The 20,936-nt window shown below is 38.8% G+C and overlaps 1 protein-coding gene across 21 annotated transcripts in view; it reads right to left on the reverse strand.

Moving 5' to 3' along the window:
* Positions 1-261: 261 nt before the first annotated feature.
* Positions 262-20,936, reverse strand: part of MYBPC1 (myosin binding protein C, slow type) — a 101,416-nt gene continuing 80,741 nt past the window's right edge. For 8 of the 21 annotated variants that reach the window (XM_027542001.1, XM_027541997.1, XM_027541990.1 and 5 more), the window contains 6 exons: positions 20,021-20,216; positions 11,816-11,955; positions 8,606-8,765; positions 7,485-7,621; positions 5,602-5,788; positions 262-945 (listed from right to left, as the gene is read on the reverse strand). In XM_027542001.1, the coding sequence (XP_027397802.1) occupies positions 848-945; positions 5,602-5,788; positions 7,485-7,621; positions 8,606-8,765; positions 11,816-11,955; positions 20,021-20,216 (918 nt within the window). In that variant the 3' untranslated portion in view covers positions 262-847. Of the gene's footprint in view, positions 946-2,139; positions 2,183-3,711; positions 3,780-5,601; positions 5,789-7,484; positions 7,622-8,605; positions 8,766-11,815; positions 11,956-20,020; positions 20,217-20,936 lie in introns of all 21 variants that reach the window. The other 13 variants (XM_027542002.1, XM_027542008.1, XM_027542007.1 and 10 more) reach the window with 3 other exon arrangements.

Here is a 20,936-nt window from a genome sequence, read left to right on the forward strand (position 1 = left end):
GGCATCTAGATTTTGGAATAAGCTTTCATCAATTTGAATAGATGCCATCAGCAAACTCTAAATCTGTAACTGCTCTGTAGTCTACAACAGCTCTCCATCAGTGTGACGAGGTATTTAGCAGGAACTCTGGTGCATTTGGCCAGGATGCTGTGCCAGAGACATGACTTGGGTCAGGCCTGAGTTTGGTAGCATCCTGACTCTTAGCCTGTGTCCTTAGGTCTGTCTGATCATGCAACCCCAAACACATAAACAAATACTGTATCATTTCATCATAAATAGTTCAGATTTATTGTACCATTTATTGAATACATTTTCCCTTCTGTTGAGAAAACTTGTCTGAAAGACTTCAAGAATGTCTCATAGTAAATTTAAATGGGGAAAAGGGCACAGATCCACTGGAGTTAAGTAGGGTTGTGGGAAATAAACAACTCTTCTTTGCTTAGAAAAATTTCTTAGATCCAGAGAAAGATGGGTTTTAAGGTTACATTGCTGTTTATTGTGTGTGTGTGTGTGTGTGTATATATATATATATATTTACTCTAAGGGAAAAAAAGATTTCAGAGTCTATTATGTTAAGCTAAAATAACTGTTTCTGATTATTCTATAGCTTGCATTTTTTTGGAAAGTACAGTGACCAAGCAAAGACAACAATGACCAAAATGCTAACTTCAAATGAGATTTTGTTTGCAATTTTTAATTAAGCAATCCGTGCAAACATTTTTTTTTTTCTTCAGCATCAGGAGGAAAAAAAACGACCACACTTGGGAGCCTGGTGGAAAAACAAATGCTTTCTCATTGCAACCCGATTTCAAAGCAGTGGCGTGCAGAGAGGCAGTGCCCAGGCCCTTTATTCCTCAGGGTTGCTTGAGTGCAAGTCTCGCAAATATGAATCAATTATGTTAGGAGGCACACCTTGCAAGAGGAGCCTGCAGAAGGAAAGGCCACCTAGAAAGGATAAGAAGGAAAAAGCAAAGTCAAAACTGTCTACACGTGAAAAATCCCTGAAACAAGACCTCTTGACTAGCTGCTTGCAAATGTGACTAATTATGTTTCAGTTAGTTACAAAGATTCATTCAGTCCCTACTTGGAAATCTTCTCTTGGGTTTAGTACATTTAGAATCTAAAACACTCCGCATTGAGAAGGAAAAGCAAGTTCCCTGCAGACACATAGCAGTTTTTTTGTTCCCTACTATTATCTGTTCTTGGTTTAAATTCCCAACTAGTTGGAGAGTGTTTATTGCCCTTTGCAAGGTTTTTGAGATTGCTCTATAGAATGATTTCAGTATTCTGACTGAATGGCAGAATAAATGCAAATCGTGTTATGAGTCAGTAGGAAGAACCTTTTCCAGTTTGTTAATGTTCTTTTTAATTAAGCACAAAGAGTTCCCATTGAAGCACATGGGATAAGAAAAAAGGGACTACTCTTTTAACTTTGGCTATTCACACACTGTCAAAAGTGCAAAAATTGGAAATATAGTAAAATCTGTTCAAGAGTAAAATCTGTAAAATAATAAAATAAAAATTAATAGTAAAATCTGTCCAGTACATCTGAAGGTGAGAGAAACACCACTTAATATTTCATACTTACCCTCCATGGTTCTGAATTGCATTTTAAAACTAAAAGTACCTTTCACGAGAGACCCCATGAAACCATAAAAATTCATGGTCCTTTAGAAAAGTGTTTTACTACTTGCTAATAAATTCACGTCCAGACAAAAACAGCATGCCATTTGAACATTCTTAAAACTCCTTTAATGCAAATTTGGGAAAATCATTCTCCTTTTTAAAAAAAAAAATCAAGTCACATATTGGTAGAAATGATGCCACTTATGTACATGTCCATTCCTTGATGCAAAGCGTTCAGAATGCTTGGGTATCACTCATTTTCATCTACATTAAATGCTTTAATTCATGCTCTACTGCATTCAACAACTTGCTTCATGTCAACAGAAGATTGTTGTGATAAGTATTAGCCGTTAATGTCAAGATACTGAAATACACATTACAACTACAATGTTAGAGATTTTAAAGAGTCTATTTTCATTGGATTACATAATGAAAATCATGCCATACTCCACAAGCTTTGTATGGCTTATGACAGTCATAAGCTTCATATGCCAAAATCATATGAAAGCTTACCTTAGATGATAATATACATTCAAAAATCCTTACTGTGCTACAACTAAGGAAAAGAGAGAGAAAGAGAGAGAGACGTTGTAAGCATTAATAAAGTGCTAAAACCAAAGTTGAGTACTTGTTGGAGGAAATTATGGTCACGATTATGATGAGGTGATTTCATTAATCCTTAGTCAGGTGAAAAGTATAGGAAAATAGAAGCGCACGGAATGAAGGGCAGGGATCCAGTCACTTCAAAAGGATCATTAATAGGTAAAACATTTATTAATAGGCACAACCACTTTGCCTGAACAGGTGGCAAAGCCAGTTTGACTGTAATGTGAATAATTATAGGAACAGCTTCCAAACCATTAGCTAAAAAAAAAAAAAAAAAACCCTACAACATATATATATTGTGTTTTTCAACAAAAGAAAAACAGGGACAATAGACGAAGTATTAGTGTACATATATATATGTTGAAATTCTAAAAGGCAAAATTATCAAGTGGACTTGAAAATTATTCTATAACATTGTATTCTGAACTGACTATATATTGGTTTGGCCATAAAGTTCATTGGGTTTTTCCATAACAGCTTAGGGAAAAACCTGAACAAACTTGTTGCCCAACCCAATATGACCACTCTAAATAAACACAAGGCTTAAAAAAAAAAAAAAAAAAAAAACAGGCTAGAAAGTGACTATATGTGCAATCTACCAAACTTTAAAGAATCCTAATTCTTTGCTCTTTTGAAAGCTGACATTATCTCTAGGAATTCAGAAAGCTAACATTGTAAACCCAGGCATGGGTCTATGTCATTAGAGTTTACATCAGGTTGCTCATCTAGCCCTGAAGAACTCCTTAATTCACTCTTCCAAACGGGGCTCAATCTATATATATACTGCAGGACCCATTTACCACTTAATATATTAAGTAACAGGGTCTAGAATTTTCTTTCCTAAGTTCATGAATATATGAAATAATCTTGGTCCCATGAAAATATACAAAATGTTCAACAGATAGATGGATTACAGATACTCTACTAGTATCTAGAAGTTTTCATTGGACAATCTTAAATATGGAAGTTTCCAAATATTGGAGCCTAATATTCCAAACATTTTTTATTTGTGTCCTCTCCCCATCGCAAATACACAGAACACTTTTTCTACAGCCTAGCAACAGAAAAATGTTCAGTTTTCTGAACTTCAACATGAATCTAACAGACCTACACTGGATACTATCTTAAAGGAAGAACATATCTCTCTGCACTTGAAGACGAAAGTATTAAAGAAACGTCATTGATTCCTGAATTCTGGTACTCTTATATCTAAAATGAGGACATCACCTAATGTGGCTTTTTGGCTTTATTTATGGGAACCTGTGGTATGGTACTTGGTTTTCAGACAAAACATATTTCTACATTACCTAATATCCTTGAATAATTTGGCCTTCCTTGTTCATGGCATAACCACTGTATGCCATGAGCTGCTAAGAAATATAATTAAAAGCAAAAGAGAAAGACAAGCTTTACATGCAAAGTGCGATTTCATGTAAGAGGAATGGAACAGAAGGAAGAAATATCCAGTGGGATATGAACTTGTAAAACCTGTTGCTGCCCCTCCAGGAAGACTGGTTGTCCAGGGGAATTTACTCCTTGATATATCACTGCAGAATTAGAATATTTGCACCAGTATTTATTTATTCTCAGTTGACATTCTTACCTTTATTTTTGTTTTTTTCACAGCTTAATTTGATTCAACTCATGTATTATCAGATAACAATCTGATGACAAACAATCTTGGCTTTACTTTTAGGACCAAAAGCTTTTACCAATATATCACAGTTGATAGCTTATTATGAATTTATATACTAGAATACATTATTTGTGTTACAATTTATTATACAATTAGCATAAAATATAGCATTTATAGATGCATAAAATTATTCACTTATGGATGACCCCAAATGTTGAACCATTTATGAAACCATCATTTTATATCATTAGCAACATTCAGCTATTTTCAGAGCATGCAAATGTAGTCTTGGGTTTTTGATTTTTGAGTTCTTGTTTTTTGGGCGTTGGAATGTAAGTAGCAACAATACCTTGGAACTAATTAGGAGTTTAGAAATCAGATGTGTTTGCATTGTGACCTTCATTTGCATTTAAAGCTAATAAATAGCTAAAAGAACAACATTTAAATTTGTATCCACTATCTCAATAGAAAGGTTTAAAATTTTCTAAGAATATTATATGTTTTACATTTGAGAAGAAAAAAAGTTTTTCTTAATTTCTATCAATTGTGCATCTACTCTCCTGTACTATCTGAGGATGAACACATATCATAAGAGAAAGAACACTGATTTTTTTTTAAAGTTAGAGAAGGAAAAAAGTGTTTCAAGAAGTTTTTCCACTATATTTACACTAGATTAGGAATTAAAAAACTTTTGTTGTTGCTATTATTTACATAAATACCTTAAACATTTACTAACACTTTTTCTAAAACAGATATTTATAAAGTCATAGCTGACTTTTAGATTATAATTTCTCCATTATAGAGAGGTAGGAAAAGTAAAGACTTTGGTTGTTATAAAGCAGCAATATAGTACAAGAATGAAAGAAAAGACATTAGCATCATGTCACCCATTAACTCCTAACAGTGACTCTGACAGGTGTATGACTCTTCATGGTGTCCCAAAATAGGTACTGATTGTCAAGAAAAAAGTTTCAGCATAAAACTTATCTTCAATTAATATAAAAATTGATTAAGATGACAATTACACTGAGATTTTTCTGACATCAATTTTTATGTCTTTTCTTGGTTTACATTAGTTGAAACACTTCTGAAAACTAGTATAAATGAAATGTATACCTCCAAGTGGAAATTCTCTAGTGAGATTTTAAAAGAAGTGGGTTATGTGTATGCTGAATTCTACATTTGGAGAAGAAAATGGCAACCCACTCCAGTATTCTTGCCTAGAGAATCCCATGGACAGAGGAGCCTGGTGGGCTACAGTCCATGGGATCTTAAAGAGTTGGACACGACTGAAGCGACAGAGCATGCACATTTGTAATATTAAATACTAAATTAGCAAATTTACATATATAGTTTCACAAAGATAGTAAACTAGTTAAAAATAGTGGTTTTATCAGTGAATTTTTACATTTATCTAAGATGGACTACATCACAAAAGTAATACCGCTTGACTTGAGTCATTGTTACCATGCTGTGCACATAACAAGTTCACTGAAATTAATAGTCCTTTAGATAACAATAATTTCAAGAGATGAAAATAAGTCTACTTAAAAAATCAAGTAGCTGTCACAAATAAAGTGAATGCAGAATGAAAAATGTCCTCTCCTCGTATCTTATCCCCACCTTCCTAACCTATCCCCAAAATGCTAGCAAGCAATTTGGATTAGGTAGTAAGGATAGTAATTAAATGATTTTCTTTCATTTCGGTCTACACGAGATCTGGGATGTCCTACCTTTCACCTCCAGTTTGCATTCGATCTCCACTGTCCCGAGGTCATTGACTGCTTTGCAGCAGTAAGTGCCCCCGTCATAGGGGCTGGGCTTGCGAATCTCCAGAGTACAGACCCCTTGGTTGCTGAACATCCTGTATCTTGGATCATCCTTAATAACAACTTTGTTCTTCATCCAGGTAATTTTGGGCTGAAGATGGAAACAAACTAGGTCAAAACATATCTGTACTAGGCCTGGGGTATAGACCATCCAAGCCAGTGACAGAATGTTCAAATGTGGCTTAGAAAGAAAACACTACATCTAAGAAGAATCCACATCAACTTAGGCACTAATTCTCTTCAAATTAAATTCTACTTAATGCTTGGACAGGAAGCAAATGAGCAGTTTCCAAGAAACAGCCAGACTTCTTTAGAGGACAGCCCTGGGGTGATCTTCCCAAACAGATTCAATTACATTTAAATTCCATTTACATGTCTATGAGATTGACTCGTCCAGGAGCACGTATATCACTCAATGTTTTGCAAAGAATCCCTGTAAAGTGTCATCACCGGTCAATTTTCTTTATGTTTTCCCCAATATGCTTTTCTAACTTTTTATGAGCTGCTTAACCCTCCTCACTATTTAATCTCTCTTCTGACACCTGTTTTCATCATCTGGTGGCAATGGATGGTTCTGCTCCAATCAGATAATCCCAGATCAATAATGATCCAGTCACCCAGGAAGGCTACTCCATTCTGCTACACCAACACTAACTCTCCTTTCCATTCTCACACTGTCTTCTCTTCCTTTCTGTAAACACACACTCTTGCCTCTATCTCTTAAATGATTTTGCCTTGCTCAAACCCAAAAGATAGCACTTCTCAGTGTCCTCACTGTCCTCTTCCTCCTTTCACCTTTCAAACGGGCACATTTCCTGAGGCTCACATCTTGGTCCTTCACATTTCACTTCACTTCTCTCTTTCTTCTGATATTCCTTCCTAGAGTTTCAGCTCCAAAGGGTGGGATGCAGCAATTCCATGCTTGGCGCACCCAGACCAAGAGTCACAGCCCTCGCCTTTCTCCCAAGCTCCAGTGATGTTCTTCTCTCCTCCTGGTCATTCCCACTTGCACGTACCAACATCACCTCCAATTAAATATAGATTTAGCATCTTCTTTGCATCCTCAGCCTGGCTTATCCCTTTCACTTCTCTATTTCTGCTCTTGGTATATGCTGGAAAAATATCACCATTTGCAATTTTTCCAAATTCTAGGGCACTTTCTCTCAGCACCGCCCAGGGATAGATAGCTCTGTGGGCAACATTCATTAATATGTTGTTCTTTTCAAATGCCAACATGTAACCTGTTCAGTCAGATGCCGTCTCTCCTTCCTGGTGCTCTGTACCTTTATCACCGAACGTTTTGTATTCTGCCTTCCATTATAGTATCACCATTTGCTTTACACTATTACAAGAAACTTGATAAATCAGTATCACCACCTAATTTTTCAGATGACACAATATTACTTCCATCTCCTTACCTCTCAGTTCTTTTAAAAATAAGTGGTTTGTTTTTTCCTTAGAAAATATTCCTTAGTTAGTAAGGAAACATTTTTATACATTTAAATAGTGTCCTTTAGTACCCACCAACATCATCACCCTGCATGTCCCATCTCTCTATCCCAGAAAACACACACACACACACACATTGAGCAGTTGCAAAGTCAATTAATATTAGTACAGTTGGCCAAAATGTTCATTTGGATTTTGCCATAAGATGTCATGGAAAAACCTGAATAAACTTTTTGACCAACCCAATACTTACAGTTATAACATAGCAAATATAAAAGATGGAGTTTGGAGTTAATTCTTAAATTTAATTTAATGTGATTAAAGAAAAAAACTGGTACCTTAGGATTTCCTCTCACACTGCAGTTCAGCGTAGCATTGTAACCAGCTACAGCATAGGTGTTGACCAATGGCTGAGTAAACATAGGTGCCTCTGTGAAATCGAAGTCTTCATACACTGGATTTTTGTAGATTTTGCCTTAAAAACAAGCATTAAACATAAGCAAGTTAAAAATAAAAATATTATTCTTGGCAGAGTTGACTATGATAAAAACTTCCTTCAGTTTAGTGCATGCTCACGCTCTCAGTCGCTCAATTATGTCTGACTCTTTGCGATCCCAAGAACTGTAGCCCACCAGGCTCCTCTGTCCATGAAATTTTCCAGGCAAGAATGCTGGAGTGGGTTTTTCTTTGCTATTGTAATAGTTTTTGCTAATTAAATGTTTTAGTAAAAAAAAAAGAATACAGGTGTGGGTTGCCATTTTATTCTCCAGGGGATCTTCCCTACCAGGGATCGAACCCAAGTCTCCTGCATCTCGTGCATTGGCAACCGGATTCTTTTACCACTGTGCAACCTGGGAAGCCCCTCTGAGCTTAGAAAAACATGTAAAAACATGAACAAAGGCATTCATTTAGAAAGGTACCAATTAGAACCAATCTCACATGGGACAGAAAGCCAGAGAGCCATCTGGAACCAAAATAAATATTGGGAAGAATTCAGTGTCTGGGTGTCTTGCTCAGCAATGTGTTTTAACCTGAATGTAATGAGGAAGGGCTGGAAGGACATGATTTATGAGGAAACGAAATGACGAGGGTGGAATCCAACTTCTCCTTTCATACAAAATGGCTCTTATAAGCAGCATCCTCGAAGGTGTCCAGGAATAGAATAACCCAAGCTCTAGAAGTAAATGGTGACTTTTTCCTATCCCTGTGATGTTAGTCATTGAGAGACCCACTGTCCAGATGTTGGAATGAATGAAATTATGTATGTTAAAAAATATAATCATAGTACAGTTTTCCTTAAAATATTTTACATGTAAGATTATATTTTAGTTGGCCATTCTTACCACAGTTTTGAATGGGCGTTTATGATTTCTTATTCATTTTGCCACATCTCTTTTTCTTTCTCTGTCTCATCACTTAACACTAAGGTCCACTGATGTCCAGCCCACTCCCAACTCACCATCCTTGGCAATCACGGCACTCTCTTTTGTCATTGTTGCATCTTCACTGAGGCCACACATGTTTTCAGCAAAGACCCGGAAATAATACTCGTTTCCAATGACCAGTTCAGTAATGGTGGCACTGGTTCGGTGATAATGCTCAATAACGGTGAACCACTCCTAAAAAACAAACAAAGATAATTTAAGGAAAATCACTTCAAAATACACAGCTATTTCAATTGTTAATTAGAATAAATAACAGGGATGTTGCATTAACTAAAGAAAAAAAAAAGCACTATTTTTTATATTTAGGGTAACAGAAATGTATATTTAATTTAATACTTTATAATTGATTTATACCTGATTATGTAATTTAATGTTCATTTACACATTAGATTCATTTACCCTAGATGATGATGGAAGAAATTTTCGCATAATGAGCTGTGGGGATGTCATTCTGACTTATATGTGGTTTAACTTAAAATTTATACTAACTAGAACAGCCTGTTTTGTGGCCTATTAAACATATATTGTACATCTGCTTCAACCATTTAAAGAAAAGCATGTATTGCCTGGAAGTAACAAGTGTCTCTTTTGAAAATCCAGATAAATGCCTCTCTTTCTGGGACATTAATGCTGGTATACGTTCCATGATAAAGCTCCCTTCCCAAGCACCAGGGTCATACTGATGCTAAATCATGAGAGAAAAGTTAACATCACTCAATCAATTTGCCTAATATCATTATCATGCCACTGCTGCTGCTGCTGCTAAGTCGCTTCAGTCGTGTCCGACTCTGTGTGACCCCATAGATGGCAGCCCACCAGGCTCCCCTGCCTCTGGGATTCTCCAAGCATGAACACTGGAGTGGGTTGCCATTTCCTTCTCCAATGCATGAAAGTGAAAAGTGAAAGTGAAGTCACTCAGTCATGTCTGACTCTTAGCGACCCCATGGACTGCCAGGCTCCTCCATCCATAGGATTTCCCAGGCAAGAGTACTGGAGTGGGGTGCCATTATCATAGGTTCTTTCAATTCTTTGTTCAATTGTTAATTATCACCTCCTCCCTAACTGTTTACCCTCCCACCACTCCACTTTGGTCATAGTTTTTCACTTTGACCTGGCTTAGTTTTCTTCACAGCACTTGTTACCTTAAATATATCATGTACTTACTATTTTACTTGCTTTTTCACTACTTTCCCCATTGCAATGATGTACAGTGACGGTTAAAAATGTACTTTTCTTCTCACCCCTTGTATCTCCAGTGCCTTATCACAACACCTGGTATATAGTGGGTAGCATGCACAAAACTGAATACTTGAATGATTGAGTGAGTTAAAGTTATGTTATTCTTTCTTTTTTTTTTTTTTAATTTTTCCTTCACCATGTCAAGAAATAAAGTGGCTTCAAAGTTTATCTTGTCACTAGTAGAAAACCACATTGTACTACACATATTTAGTACCACTAACTGAGAAAATACATTTCCTAACCAAAAAACTCTTAAAGGAAAAGGATTTTTCTTGCAATGTTTAGGGCCTCTGACCTCTATTTTAAAGACACCCAGCAATTGTAGTTATGTCCTCCTTAATTTCCAAAGCACTTTATGCACACCTTTATTCCAACATTAATTATATTGTTTTTAACATTTGGTTTATGCCTTTCTTCTTGCTTATACTAAGAGTGCTCCAAGAGCATGAGTTGTCTGTTTGTTTTTGATCCAGCAGCTAGAACAGTGCTCAACAAATAGGAAATGAATGAACACATGAATGTGCTGGCGTACATCATGAAAACAATGTTTATGGAAGGTAGAAAGGACTATAGGAACTTAAGTGAAAAACAGCATCTGTAGGCACAGTAAGACAGTGGTGTGGTGAGCTCCTGGGAAGTGCACTGGGCATGGTGAGCATTTTCAGGTCTGTAGGTCTGCTGAAATGCACCAGAAACATAATGGTGTGGTGTTGGGGTTCCTCCCCTGTCAGCAGGCAGAGCTAAGACACGTGAAGCAGCAGCAAAATCCTGGCTCACCTGGACTTGACTAGATATCTAAGAAGACAAATGCTGGGCAGTGTGGTAGGGATGGGGCACCTGGAAGAAATGTGGTACCCCTGGATTCACTACCAGCATCCAGACAAAGGTCCAGGGAAGAGCCCTTTTTGCTAAGGAAATCCAAAATATTCAATACTTTCCTTGCAAAGTCACCCATTGATCTAGCTCTCAAGCTGTCTGGGTTTGGCTGAAAGACGTTTCTTTAAATGCCAAGTCTTATTTTGTCATGTAGCACCTATCCAGGACTGTGGTGAAAGACAGGCTAGAAATAGTTTACAAAAACGAAAGACTTGAAATCCATTCCTGTTACTTAGGTTGCTCTTTTCATCCCTTTCCCCTTCTATTAATCCAGTGTAACCTTATAACCTAAGTTCTTACTGAGATCTACTAGTATAAATGCCTAAAGACTTCCTGTCAATATCATTCAGTATGATGTTCTACTCTTCCTATGAGAATGGATAGTGGCTCCGTGACATTCTGTGTAAAACATTCATTTATTCATTCACCAACTTACAGGCAGGGGAATGGTGGGTGTAGTGGATTGATTCTGGTCAGAAAGACCTAGGTTTTAACATTTAAAATCTGGTGATTTCCAGCAATTCATTTAATCTTTTGAGCCTTAATATCCTCATTTATAAAGCATAGGTAATAATAATTCATATTTGTTGATTTGCTTCTTGATTACTCTAAGCTTGTTCCCTCCTCAGGACCTTTGCATATGCTGTTCTTTCTTTTCTAACTGCTATCTTTTTTTTTTTTTTTTTTGAGACATCAGTCTATGGTATCCAACAATTATTTTACAAAGAGAAAGAAGTTGCATGGATGCAAATTTGAGCCAGAATTCATAGTGAGTAAATATTTGCTGAATGAATAAATTTAGTGAATTCTATTGAGCATTCTATTGTCTTAGCCTCTTGATAAACAAGCAAGGTAAACTTCACTGTCCTTATTTTACATATGAGGGAAATGGAAATCAAAGAGGTCAAGTGACTGTCCACGTATATGTGGTCTTAGGTACAAATTCAAGTCCAACTCTCCATGGCTCCTAAGGCCTTACCCTTCCCACTGTGCCATGACACTTCTCCATGACCCTCATGAGTTCCTCACCAAAGAGGACTTCATGCCTCCCCCTTAACTTCTGATGAACTATGATTTTGCTGCTCTGTACCAGAGAAACCAGACCTTACCATGCTCTTCTTATCAGCCTTCTGGATCGTGTACCCTGTAATGGCAGTATTTCCATCATCCCTTGGTGGGGTCCATGATAGAGCAACATTCTCTCCCCAGACATCCTCGATCTTCACAAGTTGGGGTGGACCTGGACGGTCTGTAGGATAAATTCATGGTGTCACTGTGAGGTCACTTTCCCCCTAATCTAGACCTTGTTGTAGGAGGGTATTTAAAATGTCTTTTCCTTCCCATCCCAAAGAATAGCAAGGAGATATAAGAAAGCCTTCCTCAGGGATCAATGTAAAGAAATACAGGAAAACAATAGAATGGGGAAGATGAAAGATCTCTTTGAGAAAATTAGAGATACCAAGGGAGCATTTCACGCAAAGATGGGCTCAATAAAGGACAGAAATGGTATGGACCTAACAGAAGCAGAAGCTATTAAGAAGAGCTGGCAAGAATACACAGAAGAACTATACAAAAAAGATCTTGATGACCCAGATAACTATGATGGTGTGATCACTCACCTAGAGCCAGACATTCTGGAATGTGAAGTCAAGTGGGCCTTAGAAAGCACCACTACAAACAAAGCTAGTGGAGGTGATGGAATTCCAGTTGAGTTATTTCAAATCCTGAAAGATGATGCTGTGAAAGTGCTGCACTCAATATGCCAGCAAATTTGGAAACCTCAGCAGTGGCCACAGGACTGGAAAAGGTGTTTTCATTCCAATCCCAAAGAAAGGCAATGCCAAAGAATGCTCAAACTACCGCACAGTTGCACTTATCTCACACGCTAGTAAAGTAATGCTCAAAATTCTCCAAGCCAGTCTGCAGGGAGCGAGCTCTGCCTGTGGCAAAGGTCATGAGGAAGGAGGCTTGGCATACGCAAAGGCGGGATCAAGCATCAGGAGTCTCCCTGGAAATTATCGAGCATCTACCCCCAAAACCAGAATCTGCCTACTTTCTGCTTTGTGCTTTCACCTACACCTCTGACTTTACGGGGGGCTGTCCCCCACTACCTCTCTCTGAAAAAAGAGTTAGCTTACAGCTCCAGTTAATAATTCCTGGGTGTGACAGTGTTTCAACCTACAAACTCCTTTGGAAGTCCTCTAGTCTGCCTGAATAGGTTTTTCCAGCCACATGTGATTGCTCAGGGCCTCCCAACTGTGAGAGGCATGAGATGTTCTAAACTGTCTAAACACAGATTCCTTTGAGCAGTTAAAAGATTGATTAGAAATTGTATTGGTGAAGGGATTTTCACTTGTTGGGCCAATGTTTGCTGCTAAGTCTCCATATCCCTTACCTGCTGTGTCCCTGGCAGTATAGTGATTAATATAATTGGTGTAAATAGAGGCTTTAATGTTTGTAACCTGGGACCCTTGAGTTAATTCTTTTTCTTGTTATAGCCCACCACACCTTTGCTCTGTAGGAATGCAACTTTATCTAATGCTTTTGGAGGGTGGCTCCTGACCAATCACCTTTAGAGAAAAATAAGTTTTCTGAAGAAAGGGTCTTAAAATGTTAACAGGCCTCTGGGCCAGAAGATGATGAAAATCACCTAAGCTTTTGATATGATAAGTTTGCAGGAAGAAAGCCTGGCTTGCTGCATGACTCTACCCCTTCCCCCATTATACTCTATGCATAACTTAAGGTATAAAAACTACTTTGGAAAATAAAGTTCAGGCCTTGCTCACCGAAACATGATCTCCCCATGTCGTTCTTTCTCTTACCTTCTGGCTGAATTATTCAGCCTCTTTTCTTCACTGAATTTTCCTACTGAGCTATCCTTATTTCAGCCTCTTTTCTCCACTGAATTTCCTCACTGAGCTATCCTCATTCTATTACTCTTTATATCTTTGATAAATATTTAAATAAATAGGTCTCCTATGCCATCTCTCCTTCGAATACCCTGGATCAGCCAGGGCTGGACCCCAGCACCAGTCTTCAACAGTACGTGAACCATGAACTTCCAGATGTTCAAGCTGGTTTTAGAAAAAACAGAGGAACCAGAGATCAAATCACCAACATCTGTTGCATCGTCGAGAAAGTATGCCAGAAAAACATCTATTTCTGCTTTATTGACTACGCCAAAGCCTTTGACTGTGTGGATCACAACAAACCCCTGAAAATTCTTCAAGAGATGGGAATACCAGACCACTTGACCTGCCTCCTGAGAAATCTGTATGCAGGTCAAGAAGCAACAGTTAGAACTGGACATGGAACAACAGACTGGTTCCAAATTGGGAAAGGAGTACATCAAGGCTGTATATTGTCACCTGCTTATTTAACTTACATGCAGATTACATCATGCGAAATGTCGGGCTGGATGAAGCACAAGCAGGAATCAAGATTGTCGGGAGAAATGTCAATAACCTCAGATATTCAGATGACACCACTCTTACGGAAGAAAGTGAAGAAGAACTAAAAAGCCTCTTGATGAAAGTGAAACAGGAGAGTGAAAAATTTGGCTTAAAACTCAACATTCAGAAAACTGAGATCATGGCATCTGGTCCCATCATTTCATGGGAAATAGATGGGGAAACAATGGAAACAGTGACAGATTTTATTTGGGGGGGCTCCAAAATCACGGCAGATGGTGATTGCAGCCATGAAATTAAAAGAAACTTACTCCTTGGAAGAAAAGTTATGACCAACCTAGAGAGCATATTCAAAAGCAGAGACATTACTTTGCCAACAAAGGTCTGTCTAGTCAAAGCTATGTTTTTTCCAGTAGTCATGTATGGATGTGAGAGTTGGATTATAAAGAAAGCTGAGCACCGAAGAATGGATGCTTTTGAACTGTGGTGTTGGAAAAGACTCTTGAGAGTCCCTTGAACTGCAAGGAGATCAAACTAGTCAACCCGAAAGGAGATCAGTTCTGAATGTTCACTGAAAGGACTGATGCTGAAGTTGAAACTTCAATACTCTGGCCACCTGATGCAAAGAACTTACTCACTGGAAAATACTCTGATGCTGGGAAAGATGGAAGTCAGGAGGAGAAGGGGATGACAGAGGATGAGATGGCTGGATGGCATCACTGACTTGATGGACATGAGTTTGAGCAAGCTCCAGGAGCTGGTGATGGACAGGGAAGCCTGGTGTGCTGCAGTTCATGGGGTCACAGAGTAGGACACGACTGAGCGACTGAACTGAACTTCCTTCCCATATTTCTACCCACAATTCTTCTGCATTCTTCTTTTCCAGAGAAGTGCAATGCACTCCAGCTTAGCTTATCTGCAAATGCTTGACTTTCATCTTCATGGAAAGAAAAAGTTTTGTAAAGAAAACTTAAATGAAACCTCAAACCTCATTAGCCATCCTCCAGGGGCCGATGACTGGCGATGAATCACAGGCTACTCTGCCTAATGGAATGGTAAGCTGACACTGGATGTGAAATCTTAGAGTCTACCTGGGCTGTGGGACTCCAGCTTTTGATGAAAGGCCCAAAACCCACAGCCTGTGAGAGGGGTTTTCTGCTGTACTAAAAAGGCATCTTTAATGGGAGTGAGGAAAACATGCTTCCTCTGCCATCTCTCCCTTCAAGATTCATTGGTATTTATCAAGTGTTTCCATTTTATGGAAGTAAAATGCATTCATGAGGAAGTAAAGTCTTTCTTCACTTTATTTCTGCATCATGAATTTCTGTGACCTCTGACCTTTCAGTAAATGGCAGTAATGTTCAGAAAGGCCAAAAGTTAAGAAAACTAAAACTTTTTTTCTTTGAGCCCCCCTAAAATCACTACAGATGGTGACTGCAGACATGAAATTAAAAGACGCTTACTCCTTGGAAGGAAAGTTATGACCAACCTAGATAGCATATTCAAAAGCAGAGACATTACTTTGCCAACAAAGGTTCGTCTAGTCAAGGCTATGGTTTTTCCTGCGGTCATGTATGGATGTGAGAGTTGGACTGTGAAGAAGGCTGAGGGCCGGAGAATTGATGCTTTTGAACTGTGGTGTTGGAGAAGACTCTTGAAAGTCCCTTGGACTGCAAGGAGATCCAACCAGTCCATTCTGAAGGAGATCAGCCCTGGGATTTCTTTGGAAGGAATGATGCTAAAGCTGAAACTCCAGTACTTTGGCCATCTCATGTGAAGAGTTGACTCATTGGAAAAGACTCTGATGCTGGGAGGGATTGGGGGCAAGAGGAGAAGGGGACGACAGAGGATGAGATGGCTGGATGGCATCATCGACTCGATGGACGTGAGTCTGAGTGAACTCCGGGAGTTGGTGATGGACAGGGAGGCCTGGCGTGCTGTGATTCATGGGGTCGCAAAGAGTTGGACATGACTGAGCGACTGATCTGATCTGATCTGAAAAAAAAAAACAAAAAAAACAAACCTTGCACAGAAGTGCAAGGAAAGATAATAATATTATGTGTTTTTTTTTTAAGACATAATTTCTTAATTTTTTTCAGGGAAATTTCACATCTGTTATCCTCTGCAGTACAAGCATGATCCTTTCTGTCCTGAAATATTCTTCAGGTATTAAAATGCAATTATAGTTATTTCTGTTTGTTTACAGTTGCTAAGTCGTGTCCAGCTCTTTTGTAATTCAATGCACTGTAGCCTCTGCCCATGGAATATCTCAGGCAAGCATACTGGAGCAAGTATTTACCATTTCCTTCTCCAGAGGATCTTCCTAACCCAGGGATCAAACCTGTGTCTCCTGCATTGGAGGGGGATTCTTAACATTGAGCCACCAGTGAACTGAACTTCCTTCCCATATTCCCTGTAGTTATTTCTATATGAAATGTCAGGCTGAAAACAGTAAATATCAGAGTGTTTTCTAGTCATGTTTTTCTCTTTTAATCAACATTTAACAAGCAGTCTTCATGGGCTCCAGGAAGGAAACCACAGTGACAGTCCCTGCTTTCTTTCCACAATTACCAATGGCAAGCCTCTACAAGCACAATCTTTTGACTTCCTGTTTTCACCCACTTGTCCTACAGACAGCGGGCTTCTCTAAGTTCAACCTCCCACCTGCACTCATCTGCTTTATCTTCAGAACTGGCACTGACTTTTCAAACACTTGCTCCCCAAGAATAAATGGCATTGCTAGATTTTTACAGCTATGGCAGAAACATAAATTTGGGGCTAAAAAAAGTAAGTAGGATAATCTGTGAAAAGAAGAGAAGTGAAAAGCAAAGGAGAAAGGGAAAGATATAAGCATCTGAATGCAGAGTTCCAAAGAATAGCAAGGAGAGATAAGAAAGCCTTCCTCAGGGATCAATGCAAACAATAGAGGAAAACAAGAGAATGGGAAAGACTAGAGATCTCTTCAAGAAAATTAGAGATACCAAGGGAACATTTCATGCAAAGATGGGCTCGATAAAGGACAGAAATGGACCTAACAGAAGCAGAAGATATTAAGAAGAGGTGGCAAGAATACACAGAAGAACACAAAAAAGATCTTCACGACCCAGATAATCATGATGGTGTGATCACTCAGCTAGAGCCAGACATCCTGGAATGTGAAGTCAAGCGGGCCTTAGGAAGCATCACTACAAACAAAGCTAGAGGAGGTGATGGAATTCCAGTTGAGCTATTTCAAATCCTGAAAGATGATCCTGTGAAAGTGCTGCACTTAACATGCCAGCAAATTTGGAAACCTCAGTAGTGGCCACAGGACTGGAAAAGGTCAGTTTTCATTCCAATCCCAAAGAAAGGCAATGCCAAAGAATGCTCAAACTACCGCACAATTGCACTCATCTTACATGCTAGTAAAGTAATGCTCAAAATTCTCCAAGCCAGGCTTCAGCAATACATGAACCGTGAACTTCCAGATGTTCAAGTTGGTTTTAGAAAAGGCAGAGGAACCAGAGATCAAACTGCCAACATCCGCTGGATCATGGAGAAAGGAAGAGAGTTCCAGAAAAACATCTATTTCTGCTTTATTGACTATGCCAAAGCCTTTGACTGTGTGGATCACAATAAACTGTGGAAAATTCTGAAAGACATGGGAATACCAGACCACCTGACCTGCCTCTTGAGAAATCTGTATGCAGGTCAGGAAACAACAGTTAGAACTGGACATGGAACAATAGACTGGTTCCAAATAGGAAAAGGAGTATGTCAAGGCTGTATATCGTCACCCTGCTTATTTAACTTATATGCAGAGTACATCATGAGAAACGCTGGACTGGAAGAAGCACAAGCTGGAATCAAGATTGCCGGGAGAAATATCAATAACCTCGGATATGCAGATGACACCACCCTTATGGCAGAAAGTGAAGAGGAACTCAAAAGCCTCTTGATGAAAGTGAAAGAGGAGAGTGAAAAAGTTGGCTTAAAACTCAACATTCGGAAAACTAAGATCATGGCATCTGGTCCCATCACTTCATGGGAAATAGATGGGGAAACTGTGGAAACAGTGTCAGACTTTATTTTTCTGGGCTCCAAAATCACTGCAGATGGTGACTGCAGCCATGAAATTAAAAGATGCTTAGTCCTTGGAAGGAAAGTTATGACCAACCTAGATAGCATATTCAAAAGCAGAGACATTACTTTGCCAACAAAGGTCCATCTAGTCAAGGCTATGGTTTTTCCAGTGATCATGTATGCATGTGAGAGTTGGACTGTGAAGAAAGCTGAGTGCCGAAGGATTGATGCTTTTGAACTATGGTGTTGGAGAAGACTCTTGAGAGTCCCTTGGACTGCAAGGAGATCCAACCAGTCCATTCTGAAGGAGATCAGTCCTGGGTGTTCTTTGGAAGGACTGATGCTAAAGCTGAAACTCCAATCCTTTGGCCACCTCATGGGAAGAGTTGACTCATTGGAAAAGACTGTGATGCTGGGAGGGATTGAGGGCAGGAGGAGAAGGGGATGACAGAGGATGAGATGGCTGGATGGCATCATCGACTCGATGGATGTGAGTTTGAATGAACTCCGGGAGTTGGTGATGGACAGGGAGGCCTGGCGTGCTGCAATTCATGGGGTCGCAAAGTCGGATGCGACTGAGCAACTGAACTGACCTGAGGATAATCATTGTTATTATTTATTATACACTCTGAATGTGTGAGTGACGTGCCAGGCCCTTTTCACTACCTGGTAAAGTAACTACATGTCAAAGTAGGAAAAATGAAAAAGCCCTTCCCCATGTTTCAGAGGGTAAGCCTCTTCCAGATTCAACTACAAGAGCTTCCATTAAAATGGAGCCAGGCCAGACCCAAGGGCACACATTGCATCCTCCATACTCTCTTCTACGTAACAAAAATCAAGACATTTTAGTCAATGGGAAAAGAATGTTTAGTTTAAAGAACATGACCTTTCACCTAAGGAAAGGCTCGCCATAGGAAGTTGCTCCTTTGGTTAGAGAATCTGTTGTTCTAGCACATTTGCTAAACTGCACTAATGAAAACGACTGGAGACAAGGATTCTCCTAACTCTGCTCTTAAATTTATTTCTTGACACTGCAAAAATTATAGAACAGTTCAAGCAAGAAGAGTCTATTTATAAGAAATCCTTTCTCTATCACCCTGACTGTGGAAAGAAACAAGAACTAACCTTCTCTGGACAGGTAAATATCTAACTAGCTCTGCAGGACCAACCACAGTTCAGTCTTTAATTGTTTAACTCTGTTTAGGTACACCTTTCTTACATTTAATAAAAATCCTTCATTCTCCATTAACTTTGTGCTAAACCACTTCAGTCGTGGCTGGCTCCTTGTGACCCTATGGACTGTAGCCCATCACGCTCCTCTGTACATGAGATTCTCCAGTAAAGAATATTGGAATGGGTGGCCATGTCCTCCTCCAGGGGATCTTCACGAGCCAGGGATCCAACCTGCATTTGCATTAACTTTACTATTAGCCAATTTTAAATGAAGTAAGAAACATGTTATATCTACATGTTTTCTTGTAGAAAAAATCTAAAATCTACAATGTTTTCTTAATGCAAGAATTCAACACAAGAAATAGTTTCATCATCAAAGAGTTGAGAAACAGAGTAAGAGCGACCTAGATTGTAAAACAGTACAGAGGGTTTTCACTAGAAAGTACATACATTAATTTTATTTAATATATATGCCCTAAGTTTCTCATTAGTCCTTTTAATCAGTGAAAAGTTACTCTAACAAGCTAACCAATTTTACTAATTTATCTTTTTTCTTAATTCTAAAAAAAGGAATTTTTTGTAGAGCCAACCTAACAGAAATTCTGATTCTTTAAGGACAATTTGTCTCCATACTGCATAGAATATTCTAGTTTCTTCCTCCAAACCTACCAATAACCCGGATATCGATGGACGCAGTTTCCACAAATTTTTCCACTTTGACCTGCAGATCATATTTCCCAGAATGGCTCCTCTCTGCTTTTCTGATAAATACGATTGTATCAGTCTCAGAGTTGCGAATGTTGATCTGATTCTTATCGATAGGTGCACCATCCTTTGTCCAAATTAATTCTGGTCTTGGTTTTCCCTTAAAAAAGAAGACAAAAAGTAGAGGTGGAAGGGGATCAGATTGTCTCCAGATTTTTTCAGCATTAAAAACATGGTCAGTGGCTTACCCTATCCTTGGCAAGATTGGAAAACTGTCTGATGGTGGGCAGTTACAGCAGTAAAGTAATATTCACTATTGCCCATCAATTGCATTGGGTATGCAAGGCACTGGTAGGTACATGATATTTATAACTTCCTTTAATCTTCATTTCACAGTAAGTATCATTATCTTCATTTATTTATTTTTGGATAAAGGTATCAAATGACTTGCACAAGGCCTTGCAGCTAAGTGCTGGAACCTGGTCTTCTAGCCAGGTCTCTTCAGCTCCAAATCCTGTACATCCCAGCCTAACGGTTCAGAACATAGGCCCCGAGGCCCCAGAATCTGTATTTGGATCCTGACTCCACTGCTTGATAGCTGTGTGACTTTGGGCAAGTTACTTAAACTCTCTGCTTCAGTTTCCTAATCTGTAAAATGGAATGAGAGTAGTACCTGTCTCACACTGTGGTTACCAAGACTGAAGTTCTAAGCTTCCGCGCACTGCATAAGGGTTTCATTGATCATCTCCATGTTAATGATTATTATTCCACTGTACCATGTTGCTCATTTTAGATTTGTCTGTAATTCCCTCTCTGATAACAGCTGAAACTATTCTTTAAGAGCAGACTTTGAGTAATTATAATGTCAGTCGAGGATGTG

This window comes from Bos indicus x Bos taurus, chromosome 5 (genome assembly GCF_003369695.1).
Source record: "Bos indicus x Bos taurus breed Angus x Brahman F1 hybrid chromosome 5, Bos_hybrid_MaternalHap_v2.0, whole genome shotgun sequence".
Taxonomy (NCBI): domain Eukaryota; kingdom Metazoa; phylum Chordata; class Mammalia; order Artiodactyla; family Bovidae; genus Bos; species Bos indicus x Bos taurus.